We start from the raw sequence: 18,756 nt of genomic DNA on the forward strand, positions 1-18,756 counted from the left end.
TTTTAGTCGTTTCCGCGGATCCGTGTGAATGGGGATCGTTTTGAGAATGGTGTCGTCTGTACGCGGAAAACTCAAAGGAAAAACTTCTCCGTTTTAAGCACATCTTTGTCATGTGAACGCACCCTTAAAGCTACACTGTGTAATTTTTAAAGTTGATTCTTAGCAAAAAACACTTTGTTCTTTCAAAAATATGTGCTCATTAATGTGTAATTACTTGTACCAACTAATTAAGTATTCTCGTAAGCGTAGAATCTGCCATTTAGAATACACACGAGCGAGTCACTCGAATGGCGGAAGCCATGTTGCGCCTCCATCTTGAAAATACATTAGCCAAAGAGGGACAAACCTGGAAATTCAAGCTTCGCCTTTCACGTTTTACACTCAGTGACACCGTGACGAATGCGAGGGGGAGATTACTCGCGACTGCCGGCAGATTTGAATTAATACGGCCACCGTAAGAGTTAAAACGCCCTCGGAATGGGAGGGACTAGAAAGTAATATTCAGTTGGTAGTCATAAACAATTTCACAGCTAGATGGGAGAAAATCCTACACAGTGTAGCTTTAAACACAACAGAACTGGCTCATTTGGAGGAGTGTGTGCTAATTTTCTCAGGTGTTTTCTAGAAGTTTGATCAGGGAGTGACAGCAGAGGTCGAACCGAGTCCTGACCAGATATCCAACAGAAAACAAGCAAACACACAGTTTGAAACCGAGAGGAGAAGCTTCATGTATTATTCACACTAGCGGCTCTAAACTTCAGTCTTTGGGGAATTGTCTGACATCCCAGATGAATAATTAAGCTCTGACCTTTTATCCTCATTAAAGGTGATGTGGGGGGGAAGAGTTTTCCGACTCGCAGACAAGCTGTCCGGAACAGCACTGGACTCAAACGCCTCCATGGCTCCACGACACACACACACACACACACACACACACGGCAGACTCTCACACACTTACATGAGCTCTTGAGATACTGAATTTGCTGAAGGTTTTGTTCTGAAAACATGGACATGATTCAAACTCTGTTCCAAATAATAGTGAGCTTCTAAAAATAGTGAGCCTTGAATGGAAAGGCTAATATAGATAATATGAATGCATTATTGAATTATTATCTTTGCAACATAGGCAATACTGCCTTAGGTTTTGGTTAAAAGAAGTGTGTGTGTGTGTGTGTGTGAGAGTGAGTGAGTGAGTGCGTGCATGTGTCTGTATCTGAATTTCTCTGTGTGTGTGTGTGTGTGTGTGTGTGTGTGTGTGTGTGTGTGAGTGAGTGAGTGAGTGAGTGCGTGCGTGCGTGTGTCTATATCTGAATCTGTGTGTGTGTGTGTGTGTGTGTGTATGTGTGAGAGTAAGTGAGTGAGTGAGTGTGTCTGTATCTGAATCTGTGTGTGTGTGTGTGTGTGTGAGTGAGTGTGTGTGTGTGTGTGTGTGCATGAATGAATGCATTATTGAATTATTATCTTTGCAACATAGGCAATACTGCCTTAGGTTTTGGTTAAAAGAAGTGTGTGTGTGTGTGTGTGTGTGTGTGTGAGTGAGTGAGTGAGTGAGTGCGTGTGTCTGTATCTGAATCTCTCTGTGTGTGTGTGTGTGTGTGTGTGTGTGTGAGTGAGTGAGTGAGTGAGTGCGTGCGTGTGTCTGTATCTGAATCTCTCTGTGTGTGTGTGTGTGTGTGTGTGTGTGTGAGTGAGTGAGTGAGTGAGTGCGTGCGTGTGTCTGTATCTGAATCTCTGTGTGTGTGTGTGTGTGTGTATGTGTGAGAGTGAGTGAGTGTGTCTGTATCTGAATCTGTGTGTGTGTGTGTGTGTGTGTGTGTGAGTGTGTGCATGTGTCTGTATCTGAATCTCTCTGTGTGTGTGTGTGTGTGTGTGTGTGTGAGAGTGAGTGAGTGAGTGTGTGTGTGTGCGAGAGAGAGAGAGTGCGTGTGTGTGAGTGAATGAGTGCTTGTGTCTGTATCTGAATCTGTGTGTGTGTGTGTGTGTGTGTGTGTGTGTGTGTGTGTGAGTAAGTGAGTGAGTGTGTGTGTGTGTGTGTGAGTGTGAGTGTGTGTGTGTGTGTGAGTGCTTGTGTCTGTATCTGAATCTGTGTGTGTGTGTGTGTGTGTATGTATCTGAATCTCTGTGTATGTGTGTGTGTGTGTGTGTGTGTGTGTGTGTATGAAATATCTGAAATTTCCAAGAAAGCAGACAAAGATTGACAAATGCAAACAGCTGGTGCAAAAACTCATTATCATGAACGCCTATAAAACATGTGCAGGTGAACAAGTCAAATCAAAGCCAAAATCAGACAGATTGTTCTCATACAACGGCTCTTTTAAACGATAATAAAATTCCAACAAATCTCAACCCTCTAATAAAATAATCCAAAATCTAACATTAATAATAAATAATAATGAAATAAATAAAATATAATATATTAAATAAATATATTGCTTTTTAAATCTTATTTTACATCTAAAATAACATTTACAAACATGAATATACATAAATAAAAATATAAAATATATATTTTTAAATATTTTCGATTACGTTGGATTATTTGATTAGAGCAACTATTATTTCAAAAAGAATAATAAATCATTTAATCTAATAATACACCATAGATAGTTTTCCACTGGCTGCACAAAATGCAATTTTAGCACATTTTGTTTCCGCTGCATCGCAGATGTTGTGTTGCTGTAGGAACTCTAATGTGTTTCTATAGACTCTGAGAGGCCGTTTTATCTGTTGATTCAGTTACGATCATGAGTGGGAGTGAACGCAGGGTTATTTGAGCTCATGAAGCAGCGCAGAAACTCCAGGCCCGAAACTCGACACGTTTAAGGCAGAGAGTGTTTATAGCCAGAAGAGAAATAATTCATTGTTCATCAGAGTGGAGATTGTACACAAACACAACAGCTGTGCTGGATTAAAACAAACCTTGCGTGCGCTCCTCCATGCGTCCCTCATCTTTCTTCTTTCTCTCTCTTTCTTTGAAGTGTGTGTCACGCTGTGGCTCTTTCCACTGCAGAAGCCTTGTGTCTGACACACACCTGGACTTTACGTATCACACACACACACACAACACGCCACTGAAGACATTCTCCAAAGCTCAGACTCTACTTCAACTTCCCGAAAACACACATAGTTGCTCTCTAATAACCGATGAATCTGAAACCGCTGTGCAATAGTTAATATGCTTTCCTGCAAAGCTTCCTGAAAAACTGTGTACCTGGACAAAAGCCGTTTTAAACGCAAAGGGTCGTTACACCATATATTGATTTGAATTAGTTAATAGAAGTTAAATCATAAATAAATTCAATTTGTGATTTTATTTTTGAAAGCATTCTCACTTTACAGCATTTTAACACAAGTGCCAGTGCTTCTCACAGTACTGTAGCTTTGCAGGAAGGTTTCTTCAAGCGTCTCGGAGACGTTCCCGCAGTTCTTCTGGATTTAGTCTGTCTCAGTTTCTTCTGGTTCTTCATGTAATCACAGACGGACTCGATGATGGTGAGATCAGATCATACCGGCTGTTGTCAGACTCCTCGTGCATACACAAATCTCACTGGATTATTACAATTAATGGCAAAAAGAATGTTTGGAAATGTAAACTGATATTTCCTACTGACACACTACAGCAAAAGATAGAAATAACTGACTTAAAACCTTTTTTGGGGGGGGGGGAATTAACATGCCTAAGACTTTTGCACAGTACTGTATAAAAAAAAACTAAAAAAAACTAAAAAAACTTCACGTTTGTTAAAAATAGCCATGAAAGTGTATTTTCTAAGTATGCCTAAGTGGTCTTTTGCTTTGCTTTTGTTATATTATATTCTGCAAGTACAGTAATGACAAATATACTTATATATGATTTGAAGTACAGTACACATGCATCATCATTTGCAAATATCATCATTATTTGTTAACACCAAAATAAACGAGGTGTGAAATGCCACTGCATGCAGAATCTCATTCATATTCATATTCATATCCCTACAGTGAACTGACGCAGGTCTGTTCCCTCTTTATCTAAATGGTTAATGGCTTTTTGTTGAGCTGAAAAGGACCCAGATAGAAATAAGAAGCTTTTCATCTGAAAGCCCAGGCCTCCTTCCAGAAACACATCTGAAGACACTCTCTCTCTGTCTCTGCCATCCTCATTCAGTTCAGTAATGCATTCGGGACAAATGCTCTTCTCTACAGTGCAAATTTGACTATCAAACCTGATTAAAGTGTATTCTAATGGAGGAAAGTATTTTATCTTGATTAAACCCAAATTTAGCGAATTAAGCTTCAATTTTCAGTTGCACAGAAGAAAGTGAATGTAATTTAGTATTGAAAATCAATACATGAACACAAGACTGATTGCTCCCTTCAAGTCCATATTTATCTAATTAAAGGAATCGAGATTAAGTAATGAAGAAGCATGCACACATTCATATGCACGTGCGGGTGAATCTCCAGCCTCGTTTTAATCTGTTAAAGTAACTCGAGTCTATGCAAATGTGTACCATTGATTCCCATTGCATGCACAGATATTAAAGAGGAACTATTATGCCCTTTTTCAGAGTGTTGATGTTTTTGAGCTCCACTAGAACAGGTTTTCCTGCTTGAATGTTGATTATTTTCCTCATATTCTCCATTGTTGCAGCTCCTCTCTTCCCAGTCTGTCAGTAACGCTCTGTTTACTTCCTGCACACTGTGCTCTGATTGGTCGGCTGGAGCAGTGTGTTGTGATTGGTCGAGCGCTTCGAGTGTGTTTGGGAAATGTCCCGCCCCTTTCCATAACCGCCAGTTTAACACACTACTAACTAACTCAACCAGGCCCCGCCCCTTTATTCTGCGCATTAATTATCCTCTGGTGCTTTTTTAATTTTTAATTCTTCATCGGAATGGTAGGAAACTTGATAAAGGTTTTGGCACTTGCTGTGTGAACACAAAAATCATGGACATGATTCAAAAAGGTTAAATGGTCCTGAAATAAACAGTCACACTTGTGCTCCTCGTGGTCATAAATGAGCGCATTAGAAATGAATGGGAGACGAATTTCCTCTAGTGGAGGCGTTTGGTACTGCAGCCAAACAAAACTTACTAAAAGCTAATTTTTTGAGACATCAACCTCAATTTCTGGACACAACTTGTTTAGATTTATTGCTTTGATTTTCTCACAGTTTTAGAGTTCATGTTTTTGAAAATTACGGAGCCCCTAAAGGGACCTTTGAAAAAATAAAAATATACAGACTTTCACGTGGTCACGAGAAAGTCTGTATATTTTTATTTTTGCAAAGGTCCCTTTAGGGGCTCCGTAGAAAATATATTTCATATAAATGTATTTTTCATAACAATAAACGTAAAATTCTGTGACTTTTTTTAAGTTCACTTTTTAAAAATTTTCACTTCACCAATAATCTGCCATGTGTCGTCTTTGAAAAGAGATCAAAATGAAGTCTGTGCTCTAAAGCATTCAAGATTTACCGCAGTTTAAGTTGGAAATTTACTTTTCAGTTCTATGCTCAAAAAGTGTAGAAATGGATTATAAATGCAGTGTAAATATAATTTAGTACCATAAAATCCCCTAAAAATACAAAATATTAAGTAAAATACATTATAAATACTAAAATATAGTACATTTATTTCATTGAAATGAAAAAAAATATTTCAGTCATTTTTGACCGTCACGCGAAGAGCACCAGAGAGGAATATTGTGACGTGTTCGTTCCCGGAAGAAACTCAAGAATACAAATGGAGGCGTTTCAGGGACGCTGATATAGAGAATAACTCTATACAGCATTACATTACACACTAAAGAAAGATGAACGTGTAGAAAAAGCAGAATAATGTCCTCTTTAAAGGAGCATATCCACATGCACGCTGTAACACGGTTCTACACAAACGCTTTGCATGCAGCTCTGCTCCCCTGCGGAGTCTGGAGCGGATCTTTCCTCAGGTCTGTGGGAACGCAGGGAACGTGGGAGCCATCTGGAGTGTGACTGTGTGTTCCTGCCAGCGCTGAGACTCTCCATACACACACACACACACACAACCTGACAGCGCAGCCTGCGTGCGTCAGACCCCGCGGTACACCAGCAGCTCCAGCAGCTCCAGCCCAACGCTTGCTAACAACGACTCAAGCTAGCAATACAACAACCAGAGACAACAGAGAGTGGATTGAGACGTTCTTCAGATGTTCCTCAAGAGCAACGTCTCAAACTGACACCAAAGACAGCATGAAGTGGAAGGTACAGCAGTCTTTCCTTCCGTATTGTGACGTATGTACGAATAAAACACTTCTGGAACAAGAACAAATGGGGGCGGGGCTTGATTTTGTCTGTGGGGAATTGATTGGTGGATTTCATGTGAGTGACAGGTTGCCCCGCCCTCGCACCAGAAAACACGTCATCATGGAAAAAATGATTATAGAATACAAGGCACATTCATTTAAAAAAAAATGATGATGTGCACGGATAAATAATTGCAATATTCCATTAAAATTTTGAATTGTCAATTTTGATTTCTTGGTGTCTATGAAACTGTCATTTTGCCAAATAACTCACACAAATTAGTATATTTTCCCGAGAAATCAAACCCTTGATCTCGGCGTTGAAATGCTCCACTCCTTGAGCTACGCTTGTTACTATTTTTAGCAGAAACTGACACAAAGAAACCAAAGTGAGAACTTCATTAAGTCTCTTTTGTTGCATTATATTGCTTTGAAACAGTCTGTATTGTAAAGAGTGCTGTATAATAAAAGGTGAGTTGACTTGACCTGACTCTTTATATATTTTACACACGCACTCACTCTTTCCAGTTCAATGACAGACGCTGCAGGTTTTGCTGATTTTTTCTTTCATTCTGGATACATGATGTATAGTCCTGACAGGAGCATTCTCACAGTCTGAATCTAAATTACAGCAGAGAAGGACGGATAGCGACCTGACTGACCACCGATGGAGCTTGACAGCATCATTCGTCATGTTTCTCACACCGATGTCACGGCTGTCGCTTCTACACAGCTTTACAATGTAAATCAGAGCATCCTTGAATTAATGTGGCGTGTTCAAAAATGACAAAGCAGTGAAAAAATATCGAAGGGCATGTGTGCTGGATAAATGCACCACTAGTTTTATAAATCTAAAAACTTCAAGCTCTGACCTCAAAATTGAATTGCAGAGTCTGAAATTTTAACATTTATCAAAACACTGCAATCCAGTAACTGAATCTATCTGAGTTAATCTTGAACTGCACAACATTAAAAACATCTACAGAGCAGATACTCATGAAAATCTTACGCATCAAAGATTAATCTTGCATTTGAAGTCCATGCACGCTTCAGAATTCAAATGAATAACTTTGGCAACTTGTTTAAAGAGTCTCACCCATGATGACCGGTAAGTCCTTGCATCTTGCAACAATAAAATCACTTGAACATGCATGATTTCTTTGTGATCATCATGGAAGAAGTGACATTATTTGTGCATGAACAGAATCCTGATGGAGAAGCACCTTCATTTCTCAAAATCCTAAAAATGTTGAGTTGTAAAACGACCCATATTGGAATCAATTAAAGCCCACTGGTATATTCAACAACTGAATCATTCTGCAGACTGTCAGTAACCTGAGCATAACGTCACCCTTACAAAAAGTTTACCATGGAAACCATACCATAGTGTGGTGAAATGCCATAGATACTAGTTACTGTTACTATTGTACAGTCATAAATCAATCAAATAGACTTAAAAACCTTGTGCCACAGTTTTAAAGTAAGCTAATGCAAACAAGTATAGTATTTAGTCGAAAACGTGTGGTCAGCATGGTAAGTTTGTGTAAGGGCTGTGAGATGTTTAACCACCTTCTCATACAAGTGAAATAAATCCTTTTGTGCAGGAAGACAATAGAACTATCGGAACCAACCTGTGCAGATGCTGACGATGATGATGATGATGAGGGACTGGGATCAGATCAGATCATTTTCAGCACCATGGAAAGCGCGATTCAACATCCACTCGGACTGTGTTTGAGATCCTCCTGTTGCCTGATGATCCAGACCCGGTTCGGTCCGTCGGAATGATGCGCGTGTCTGATATATATGTGTATATAAATTTCCTTTGTGAGTCTTTGTGGAAGGAAACCGCAAAACTGTTCACGCATCTGCAGTGCGCGCGCGCGCGGGATCCGCGGGGAAACTGTCTGCAGGTTTAGTTCTGTGTGATGAAGAGGATCGGAACTGAAACTCCCAGTACAGACGAATGAGTGCATGCGCCGCCTCTTAGAGAGAGAGAGAGAGAGAGGGAGAGAGAGAGAGAGAGAGAGAGAGAGAGGGAGAGAGAGCGCGCAGTGTGGGTGTCCTCGCGCTGTGATTCAGTGTGGATTTGCGTTCACTCATGACCATCACACAGCATTGCACAAAACCCGTCAAGAAAATGTGCAGATCACATTCACCCACAAAAAAAATAAATATATATTTTGCTTGAAGAAAGAAAATAAAGTAGGGTCATCACGATTTGAATAGGCATTTTCGACGAACACATAAAAAAAAAAAAAAAAAAAAAAAAATGGATTTGCTTTAAAACAACTTTCACACTGAAATCGCTAGTAAATTTCACAAATAATTACCAAAAAAAAAAAAAAAAGAGCAAGTCTTAATTGCATTGAATTAACAGGGACATTTTTTAAGGAGAAAGACTGAAATATTTTCTTGTAAAACATACTCCAATAATCGTTATCTAAAAATATGTATTATATATATATATATATATATTTACTCATATAGCGCCTTTCCAGAGCCCAAGGTTGCTTTACAAAGTTAGGTTAGACTGTTATAGGAATGCAAGTTTCTGACTAGGAGAGGTTCGAATACCAGAAATATTATGTAGATGGGGGAAAAAATACCATGGAAGTCAATAGCTACCATCAACTGGTAACCAACATTCTTCCAAAAGCATTCTTCCAAAAATAACCAAAATATCTTCTTTTGTGTTCAACAGAAGAAACTCATACAGGTTTGGAACAACATAAGGGTGAGTAAATTATGATAGAATTGTCATTTTTGGGTGAGCTTTCCCTTTAAGGTGATTTGCCTCCAGCCATATGGGTTCTTTGATGCAAGTTGTGTATAGAGAAAACACTGAGGTGGGAGAAATGCTAAAATAAATCTGTATGCTAAAATAAATAGAACCCAAAGCGTCTGATTATTAGTCCAAGTGGTAACTAGTAAAAAGTAGAGGGCCCGGAACAGAGCCTTGAGGTACACCAGGTATGAATATGTGTAGTTTGAATGTAATTCAGATGTACTACATTCACCAAGAAAGGACATCTGAAATGTGCAGTTCTGTGGGTTGAAACCCACTGGTCTAGGATAAACAACTGAGATCTTATTTGTAATCTTATGTGCATTTATGAATGAGTACAAATATTAGTCTTGGAGGTTTTAAAAGTATGAGCTAAATATGTTTTTGAAACAGATACATAAGGGAGTATAACTCATGTTTTGTTGTTTATCTTGTTTATAGCTTTTGTATTGTGCCAGTTTGCTCCTGTCTGTGTGTGTGTGTGTCTGTCTGTGTGTGTGTGTGTGTGTGTGTGTGTGTGTGTGTGTGTGTGTGTCAGGAAATAAGATAGTTTCTGGAGATGATTATATGTGATTCAGAGAATCCATCCTCAGTAACTTGTTTATCCGTCTCCTCGGGTTCAGACGCTCGGCCTGTCTGCCCATCTCTACCTGTCTGTCTCTATCTGTCTGCCTCTACCTGTCTGCCTCTATCTGTCTGTCTCTACCTGTCTGTCTCTGTCTGTCTCTACCTGCCCATCTCTACCTGTCTGTCTCTATCTGTCTGTCTCTACCTGCCTGTCTCTGTCTGTCTCTACCTGCCTGTCTCTGTCTGTCTCTAACTGCCTGTCTCTGTCTGTCTCTACCTGTCTGTCTCTATCTGTCTGTCTCTACCTGCCCATCTCTACCTGTCTGTCTCTATCTGTCTGTCTCTACCTGCCTGTCTCTGTCTGTCTCTAACTGCCTGTCTCTGTCTGTCTCTACCTGTCTGTCTCTATCTGTCTGTCTCTAACTGCCTGTCTCTGTCTGTCTCTACCTGCCCATCTCTACCTGTCCGTCTCTATCTGTCTGTCTCTACCTGTCTGCCTCTGTCTGTCTCTACCTGTCTGTCTCTACCTGCCCATCTCTACCTGTCTGTCCTTACCTGTCTGTCTCTACCTGCCCATCTCTACCTGTCGGTCTCTAACTGCCTGTCTCTACCTGTCTGTCTCTACCTGTCTGCCTCTACCTGTCTGCCTCTACCTGTCTGCCTCTACCTGTCTGTCTCTACCTGTACCTGTCTGTCTCTACCTGTCTGCCTGTACCTGTCTGCCTGTACCTGTCTGTCTCTACCTGTCTGCCTGTACCTGTCTGTCTCTACCTGTCTGCCTGTACCTGTCTGCCTGTACCTGTCTGTCTGTACCTGTCTGCCTCTACCTGTCTGCCTCTACCTGTCTGTCTCTACCTGTCTGCCTCTACCTGTCTGCCTGTACCTGTCTGTCTCTACCTGTCTGCCTGTACCTGTCTGCCTGTACCTGTCTGTCTGTACCTGTCTGCCTCTACCTGTCTGCCTGTACCTGTCTGTCTCTACCTGTCTGTCTCTACCTGTCTGCCTGTACCTGTCTGTCTGTACCTGTCTGCCTGTACCTGTCTGTCTCTACCTGTCTGCCTCTACCTGTCTGTCTCTACCTGTCTGCCTGTACCTGTCTGTCTCTACCTGTCTGCCTGTACCTGTCTGTCTCTACCTGTCTGTCTCTACCTGTCTGCCTGTACCTGTCTGTCTGTACCTGTCTGCCTGTACCTGTCTGTCTCTACCTGTCTGTCTCTGTCTGTCTGCCTCTACCTGTCTGCCTCTATCTGTCTGTCTCTACCTGTCTGTCTCTGTCTGTCTCTACCTGCCCATCTCTACCTGTCTGTCTCTATCTGTCTGTCTCTACCTGCCTGTCTCTGTCTGTCTCTACCTGCCTGTCTCTGTCTGTCTCTAACTGCCTGTCTCTGTCTGTCTCTACCTGTCTGTCTCTATCTGTCTGTCTCTACCTGCCCATCTCTACCTGTCTGTCTCTATCTGTCTGTCTCTACCTGCCTGTCTCTGTCTGTCTCTAACTGCCTGTCTCTGTCTGTCTCTACCTGTCTGTCTCTATCTGTCTGTCTCTACCTGCCCATCTCTACCTGTCTGTCTCTACCTGTCTGCCTGTACCTGTCTGTCTGTACCTGTCTGCCTGTACCTGTCTGTCTCTACCTGTCTGTCTCTGTCTGTCTGCCTCTACCTGTCTGCCTCTATCTGTCTGTCTCTACCTGTCTGTCTCTGTCTGTCTCTACCTGCCCATCTCTACCTGTCTGTCTCTATCTGTCTGTCTCTACCTGCCTGTCTCTGTCTGTCTCTACCTGCCTGTCTCTGTCTGTCTCTAACTGCCTGTCTCTGTCTGTCTCTACCTGTCTGTCTCTATCTGTCTGTCTCTACCTGCCCATCTCTACCTGTCTGTCTCTATCTGTCTGTCTCTACCTGCCTGTCTCTGTCTGTCTCTAACTGCCTGTCTCTGTCTGTCTCTACCTGTCTGTCTCTATCTGTCTGTCTCTAACTGCCTGTCTCTGTCTGTCTCTACCTGCCCATCTCTACCTGTCCGTCTCTATCTGTCTGTCTCTACCTGTCTGCCTCTGTCTGTCTCTACCTGTCTGTCTCTACCTGCCCATCTCTACCTGTCTGTCCTTACCTGTCTGTCTCTACCTGCCCATCTCTACCTGTCGGTCTCTAACTGCCTGTCTCTACCTGTCTGTCTCTACCTGTCTGCCTCTACCTGTCTGCCTCTACCTGTCTGCCTCTACCTGTCTGTCTCTACCTGTACCTGTCTGTCTCTACCTGTCTGCCTGTACCTGTCTGCCTGTACCTGTCTGTCTCTACCTGTCTGCCTGTACCTGTCTGTCTCTACCTGTCTGCCTGTACCTGTCTGCCTGTACCTGTCTGTCTGTACCTGTCTGCCTCTACCTGTCTGCCTCTACCTGTCTGTCTCTACCTGTCTGCCTCTACCTGTCTGCCTGTACCTGTCTGTCTCTACCTGTCTGCCTGTACCTGTCTGCCTGTACCTGTCTGTCTGTACCTGTCTGCCTCTACCTGTCTGCCTGTACCTGTCTGTCTCTACCTGTCTGTCTCTACCTGTCTGCCTGTACCTGTCTGTCTGTACCTGTCTGCCTGTACCTGTCTGTCTCTACCTGTCTGCCTCTACCTGTCTGTCTCTACCTGTCTGCCTGTACCTGTCTGTCTCTACCTGTCTGCCTGTACCTGTCTGTCTCTACCTGTCTGTCTCTACCTGTCTGCCTGTACCTGTCTGTCTGTACCTGTCTGCCTGTACCTGTCTGTCTCTACCTGTCTGTCTCTACCTGTCTGCCTGTACCTGTCTGTCTGTACCTGTCTGCCTGTACCTGTCTGTCTCTACCTGTCTGCCTCTACCTGTCTGTCTCTACCTGTCTGCCTCTACCTGTCTGTCTCTACCTGTCTGCCTGTACCTGTCTGCCTGTACCTGTCTGTCTCTACCTGTCTGCCTGTACCTGTCTGTCTGTACCTGTCTGCCTGTACCTGTCTGTCTCTACCTGTCTGCCTGTACCTGTCTGTCTGTACCTGTCTGTCTGTACCTGTCTGCCTCTACCTGTCTGCCTGTACCTGTCTGTCTGTACCTGTCTGCCTCTACCTGTCTGCCTGTACCTGTCTGTCTCTACCTGTCTGTCTCTACCTGTCTGCCTGTACCTGTCTGTCTCTCTGAGAGCACGAGCCAGTCAGTAACATTCTGCTCCAGTTCTTGTGAAGGGACTGAAGACAACACATGCATCTCATCTGACATGTGGCTTTCCCTGTGAATGTCATCTCCACTTGTGTTTTTATATGATTCCAGATCCTCAAGAACTAGTCTGAGACATCAGATTCATCAGAATGGACATTTCCTGCAGTAGTCAGCCATTAAAATTACATCTGCACTGTAAAAAATGATTTGTTGACACAACTTGACTTAGTCAAGTCATCTTATTGCATTGACTCAGTCAAGTTTAACCAACGTTAGGATTTAAGTTCACTCAACTTGTATGTATTTGTTGAAATAACTTGCAGTAAATTGAGCCAACGTACTGTATCAATTAATAAGCATTTATCATTTTTAGTTAAGTCAACTGAAAAACATATTGGATGAACTTAATTTTTCATGTTTTCACAACCATTAACTAAGTCTAATTGACATAAATAGTCATTTTTCCTCAACATCATAACTTAACTATTTGAGTTTACTGGACTGCATTGCTTGCTTTAACAAGAAATTCTAGATATCTATCTGGAACCAGATTTTTAATGAAATCAACAACTGCAAAATTGAAACTCTCAGCATTTATTTTTTTTAAATAGATGCATTGCACCCAAAAGACAGACACAAAGAATTATCTTGCAAAGATAAAAAAAAACTCCACAAGAAAAACCCTCACATACATACAGCTCACACAAACAAGTGCAAACTTCTCTATGCACAGACCCATCTTAGAGCCAAAATAGTACAAATAACTCTCCTTGTCATTATCAGATATTTTCATTGCAGGAACAAGTGTACATGAAGAATTCACAATAAGCTGTATTAAAAACTTCACAGATTAAACTGTTTAAAAACAGTGTCTTCAGTTCCCACTCGTAGAAACATGGCAAGGAAAGAGCAAGCAGAACAAGGTAACAAGAAAACAGTCTGTTTGAAAATCAAGAATACCAACATTTGTTTTCTGTCTTATCTCAGCAACTTGCTCTTCAAAGAGTGAACTCTTGCGGTGCAAGAGTCTGATCCAACACCAATAAACAGGCGCTGTATCACTTCAAAAGTGAATTTGAATTTCTTTGGGTAGTTGAGGTTTAATGCGTACACCAGGCCCATCAGGTTCAGAAAAGCATTAGGTACAGCACTCAGGTGACGCATTACCACTTCTTCCTCAATCACCAGGACAATGTCATTGTAGAACGCTGACTGAGGTTCCATCACATTTTCCACAACCAGTAGGATTCCTATCACCACACCCTTGATCACTTCCTCTTCAATGTCACTGGGCTTTATAGAATGCAAACAAAACAAGGTACTATTACTTAAAACCAATTACACAAACAATTTACAGTCCCCAGACCCCTGCAATTTTTCCTTGTTTTGCCTTAAAGAAGAACTCCGGTCAGTTTTAACATTGAGCTCATTTTTTTGTAAATTTGGAGTGCTGTCAATACAGAGAACAACGACAAAAATCGGTGTTGCCTACACCGTGTTATCCTCTTTTTAAACTTTGCACCCTGTTGACTTCAATGGGGCAAGTTTTAAACCTGCTTTTAGCCTCTTAACATCCTTGATGTGTCATTACAAGTGCACAGCCAATGTGAGTGATTCCTTCAGAGTGAACACGGGTGAATCTGACTGCAGTAGATGTGAAAGATATTAATAAAAATGATGTTATTTCAGCCAGCGCACATACCTGTATTTACATCCTGTTTTCGGTCGAAGTCCAAAGTAGAGTTCACGCGCGTGATCATAGGTACTAAACCTATGCACGTGAACTCGACAATCGACTACTGTGGACTTCGACCGAAAACAGGATGTAAATACAGGTATGTGCGCTGGCTGAAATAACATCATTTTTATTAATATCTTTCACATCTACTGCAGTCAGATTCACCCGTGTTCACTCTGAAGGAATCACTCACATTGGCTGTGCACTTGTAATGACACATCAAGGATTTTAAGAGGCTAAAAGCAGGTTTAAAACTTGCCCCATTTAAGTCAACAGGGTGCAAATTTTAAAAAGAGGATAACACGGTGTAGGCAACACCGATTTTTGTCGTTGTTCTCTGTACTGACAGCACTCCAAATGTACAAAAAAATGAGCTCAATGTTAAAATTGACTGGAGTTCTCCTTTAAAGGTTTCAGCTTACCTCACATATCTTCATGAATTTTGAAGGAATCTCTCGCATGTACCACGGCAGGTCAAGCAATGCTGCAGTCCTCATCGTTTGGTTTGTTGTCTGTAAATTAAAGGATGGTTAAAGTACCAGCTTTATTGGATCAATCCTTTGTTTTTCTTTATTCGTTTATCCTTTCTCCCCCTCCCTCTGTCTTGTTTTTAGAAAAAATAAAAACATTCATTTCAAATTTGCACATTTTCACTTGTACACTTTTGTTGTAAATAATTTACCAGTGATGTGGTGCAACAACAGTTGTTTGTTACCTTTTTGTTCAGCACCAAAATAAGATTTAATAGTGGGTGTAACACGCTCATGGCACTTAAATCAGGAGTGTCTAAGGGTGCTTTCACACTGGGCTCGTTTGCTGCGGTACGAGCCTGAGCGCGATTGTTCCCGGCGCTCTCCGCAGCGTTGGTCTGGTTTCACACTCAACTTGATTCTATCGAACCCTGGTGCGTTTGCGTGCATATTACGTCATGGCAAACGTTCATGGCGCATGATAGAAAACAGAACATGGGGCAATATATTGTGTTTTTTATTAATTCGGTGCTATTATGCGCAGCTGAGTGAACAACACAGGTTTACTGTGTGTGTGTGTGTGTGTGTGTCGCATAAGGTGACCTTCTGCTGCTTGCAAACGGACTCTTTTGAGGAGACAGTGGATTTCCAAATTTGTTGCCCTGATTCCACACGCTGTGCACGAATACACTGCAGGCTCACTCTCGCTCGTATCCAAGGTAAATCTTCAACACCATCATCCTGGACATGTGTTTTATTTAACTAAATGCATCATAATCAGCTAAAACGCATGCGCAGGTCACTTTACTTCCTGAACAAGCACGCACCCAGTTTTACAGGAAGTAAAGTGACCTGCGCATGCGTTTTAGCTGATTATGATGTATTTATTTAAATAAAACACATGTAAGGGATGACAGTGTTGATGATTTACCTTGGATACGAACGAGAGTGAGCCTGCAGTGTATTCGCGCACAGCACGTGGAATCAGGGCAACAAATTTGGAAATCCACTGTCTCCTCAAAAGAGTCCGTTTGCAAGCAGCAGAAGGTCACCTTATGCGACACACACACACACACACACACACACACACACAGTAAACCTGTGTTGTTCACTCAGCTGCGCATAATAGCACCGAATTATATTGACCCACATTCTGTTTTCTATCATGCGCCGTGCACGTTTGCCATGATGTAATATGCACGCAAACGCACCAGGGTTCAATAGAATCAAATTGAGTGTGAAACCAGGAACAATCGCGCTCGGGCTCGTACCGCAGCAAATGACCCCAGTGTGAAAGCACTCTAAGTCTGCTCCTGGAGGGCCAATAATGTATTGCAGAGTTTAACTCCAACTTGGTTCAACACACCTGCCTGGAAGTTTGTAGTGATCCTGAACACCTTGATTAGCTGGTTCAGGTGTGTTTAATTGGGGTTGAAGCTAAACTCTGCAGGATCTTGGCTCCCCAGGAGCAGGATTGGGCACCCCTGCCTTAAATGAATTGAGGTTGTAACAACACTTTAAAGGATAGGTTACCAAAGATGATAATTGTCATTTACTCACCAACATGCCACTCTAAACACATGCAAAAATATTCATAAATGAAAAATGGCTAGGCTGTTAAGCTCTATAAAGGACAAGTCAACACTATAAAAAATGCAGTTAAAAGTAGTGGATGAGTCATGTTGCCTATTTTAAAAGTTTTAAAACTTTGTGTAATGAACTGATCAGATCATATCAGTGTTAAGGTTACTACGACATACTACAACAACAACATCAAACCTCATTAGTTCTTGTGTCATGACATTTGATCAAAAGACTTGCAAGAACCAATGAGGCTTGATATTTATGTAGTAGCTAATACAATAAAACATTATTGTAAACAATGACTGAAATGTGTATGTTTTCATCATACAAAGAGATTGTATGATGGCAGAAGACTTTGAATATGACATACAAATCGTATAGGTTACTTTTTAGACAGTTACTCTGAAGTCATTGTATGAAAAGATGTCACTATCACTAGGTTTATGATGTGAGTAAGTAAGTAAATGATCACAGAATTGTCATTTTGGGGAGAGAAAGACTGCTTTAAAATAAATTGACTCACATCCTTATCAACGTTCTCCAGTACTGAAGTCATTTCTGGAATGTCCTCATACCGCTTTGACCTGAATAACTGTATCTGCTTTGAGAGATGACCATCTAGGCCTTCCAAAAAGGACTTGCTCGGGTCCTTTGACACAAGCCTGGTGAATTCTTTGCTGATCTATAAAAACATAAATGCATTTACAAATTTAACAAAGATGCCAGGGTCTCAGTGACAGTCTTACAACATTAACAAGTTAAAACATTTTAATTTCACTCAACATGAAAGAACTGGTCATATAATCTTAGGATATTAAGTTTTCCCATATCTTCTAATAGAACAGCACTTGTTTGTGTCTACAATTGTTGTGTAAACAAATTTATTATAATAGGCAAAATTATGATTTTTGTCATAATCATGTAGCCCTAAAACATCTTACTCCCCAAATACAATGAGGAAAAAAATATCAACATTTTTTATTTCTATGGCTGGGTGATGCATTGAATATTATACTGATGATGTTGCTGTCAATATAAAAGTGAGCAATGCTATACATATAGCTTTTATTATGTTAAAATGTTTTCTACAAATAACGTAATTCTGAATTTCATGATTCTTCAGAGCTTCACAGGTAACACAAATTACATATAAGTTTAATAATGTGATTATTACACTACAAAAATTTATGAACTTATATTAATAACTTACATCGCAACTTACCAATAGAAGACACGCCGTTTGCACGTGCTCAAAAACATTCATATGGTAGCCTATGTCATTTGAAAAAATAACAACAGGGCGTTTAAGAAACATAAGTCAATCAAGCATTTTTATTTGTCATGTTAAACACAAATATGGACTGGCCGCGCTGCTTCAGATATTAACTTAACGTTAACATTACTGGTTATTAGGTGTTTCTAACGATAATGAACCGATTAAGAACACGCTAAAAAAAATTATATGTACACTATTTTATCTATTTATAAACATTAACTTTTAATGACGACTTCTCTTTCTGCTCACGTCTCGACAGCAGCTCGGTGTCTCTGTCGAGCGAGCAGAAATTTGCCTGGCAGTGCGTGTGGCTCCTGATAACTAACGTTAATCGAGTTTGCCAAATGTAATCAAAATGTGCCTGGAATCAAAACACGGACGAGATGCGCTAACGAAACAAGCCTAATTTAACATGAAAGAAAGCACAAATTAGGGTATACTTACTCATTTCATTATTTGCAGTCCATAAAAGTCCACCTGTACTCGTTCAAACGCGGGCTCCTTCGTCTTTTCTTGCATCAGCAACTTCTCGTGCAAAAAAATGGCGATGGCGCGTCTGCCTCAAATTCGTTCAAATAGTACGTCATCATGACGTAGAGTTTCTGGCACATGCGCATTACACAGAAAGTTGATAGAACCTATGCTTTGTTGTTATATGAACACGTTATTTAAAGTTTTCCATTTCCCTTCAAGTTGAGGTTGTCATAACTCATCCTATTGTGTAGTGAGACACTGCAAGTTGACAAGACATGATTTTACTAGTCCACCTGACTAAAACTCAGAATCACTTTTTACAGTGTGTACGCTTAAAGTCATTTGCAACCTCCATATAGTGACACATTGCTGCTGTAAATGCCACTATCTGAACACAAACAGCATCTTTCTTCATTGACGGCCATTCAAAATCA

At 41.0% G+C, this 18,756-nt stretch overlaps 2 protein-coding genes across 12 annotated transcripts in view; both read right to left on the reverse strand.

Moving 5' to 3' along the window:
• Positions 1-8,222, reverse strand: part of chst8 (carbohydrate (N-acetylgalactosamine 4-0) sulfotransferase 8) — a 198,578-nt gene extending 190,356 nt beyond the window's left edge. For 4 of the 8 annotated variants that reach the window (XM_084124931.1, XM_084124929.1, XM_084124930.1 and 1 more), the window contains exon 1: positions 2,920-2,952. In XM_084124931.1, the coding sequence (XP_083981057.1) occupies positions 2,920-2,949 (30 nt within the window). In that variant the 5' untranslated portion in view covers positions 2,950-2,952. Of the gene's footprint in view, positions 1-2,919; positions 2,953-6,924; positions 6,945-7,893 lie in introns of those variants that run through there. The other 4 variants (XM_084124936.1, XM_084124932.1, XM_084124934.1 and 1 more) reach the window with 4 other exon arrangements.
• A 5,131-nt stretch (positions 8,223-13,353) lies between these two features.
• LOC311089750 (uncharacterized protein) lies at positions 13,354-18,467 on the reverse strand. 4 transcript variants are annotated; one of them, XM_084124690.1, is made up of 5 exons: positions 18,293-18,467; positions 17,795-17,844; positions 17,096-17,254; positions 14,941-15,030; positions 13,354-14,073 (listed from the first exon to the last, which is right to left on the reverse strand). In XM_084124690.1, the coding sequence occupies exons 1-5, from the start codon at positions 18,294-18,296 to the stop codon at positions 13,759-13,761; spliced, it is 618 nt and encodes a 205-aa protein (XP_083980816.1). In that variant the 5' UTR covers positions 18,297-18,467; the 3' UTR covers positions 13,354-13,758. The 4 variants fall into 4 exon arrangements, with proteins under 4 accessions (XP_083980816.1, XP_083980815.1, XP_083980817.1 ...); XM_084124689.1 differs by having other exon boundaries at positions 17,783-17,844; positions 18,293-18,415; XM_084124691.1 differs by lacking the exon at positions 18,293-18,467 and having other exon boundaries at positions 17,795-18,196.
• Between the last annotated feature and the right edge of the window lie 289 nt (positions 18,468-18,756).

Source organism: Abramis brama (genome assembly GCF_963993115.1).
Source record: "Abramis brama genome assembly, chromosome: 9".
In the NCBI taxonomy this organism is placed as follows: Eukaryota; Metazoa; Chordata; class Actinopteri; order Cypriniformes; family Leuciscidae; genus Abramis; species Abramis brama.

What these genes read in the sequence shown, in the direction of transcription:
- LOC311089750 (XM_084124688.1), bottom strand. Translation starts at nt 17,887, where the DNA reads ATGTTTCTTAAACGCCCTGTTGTTATTTTTTCAAATGACATAGGCTAC. An exon ending in TTCTATTGGTAAGTTGCGAT is followed by an intron (nt 17,255 to 17,782) that starts GTAAGTTATTAA and finishes ATGTTTTTATAG; the next exon opens with ATCAGCAAAGAATTCACCAG. An exon ending in TGGAGAACGTTGATAAGGAT is followed by an intron (nt 15,031 to 17,095) that starts GTGAGTCAATTT and finishes TTTAATTTACAG; the next exon opens with ACAACAAACCAAACGATGAG.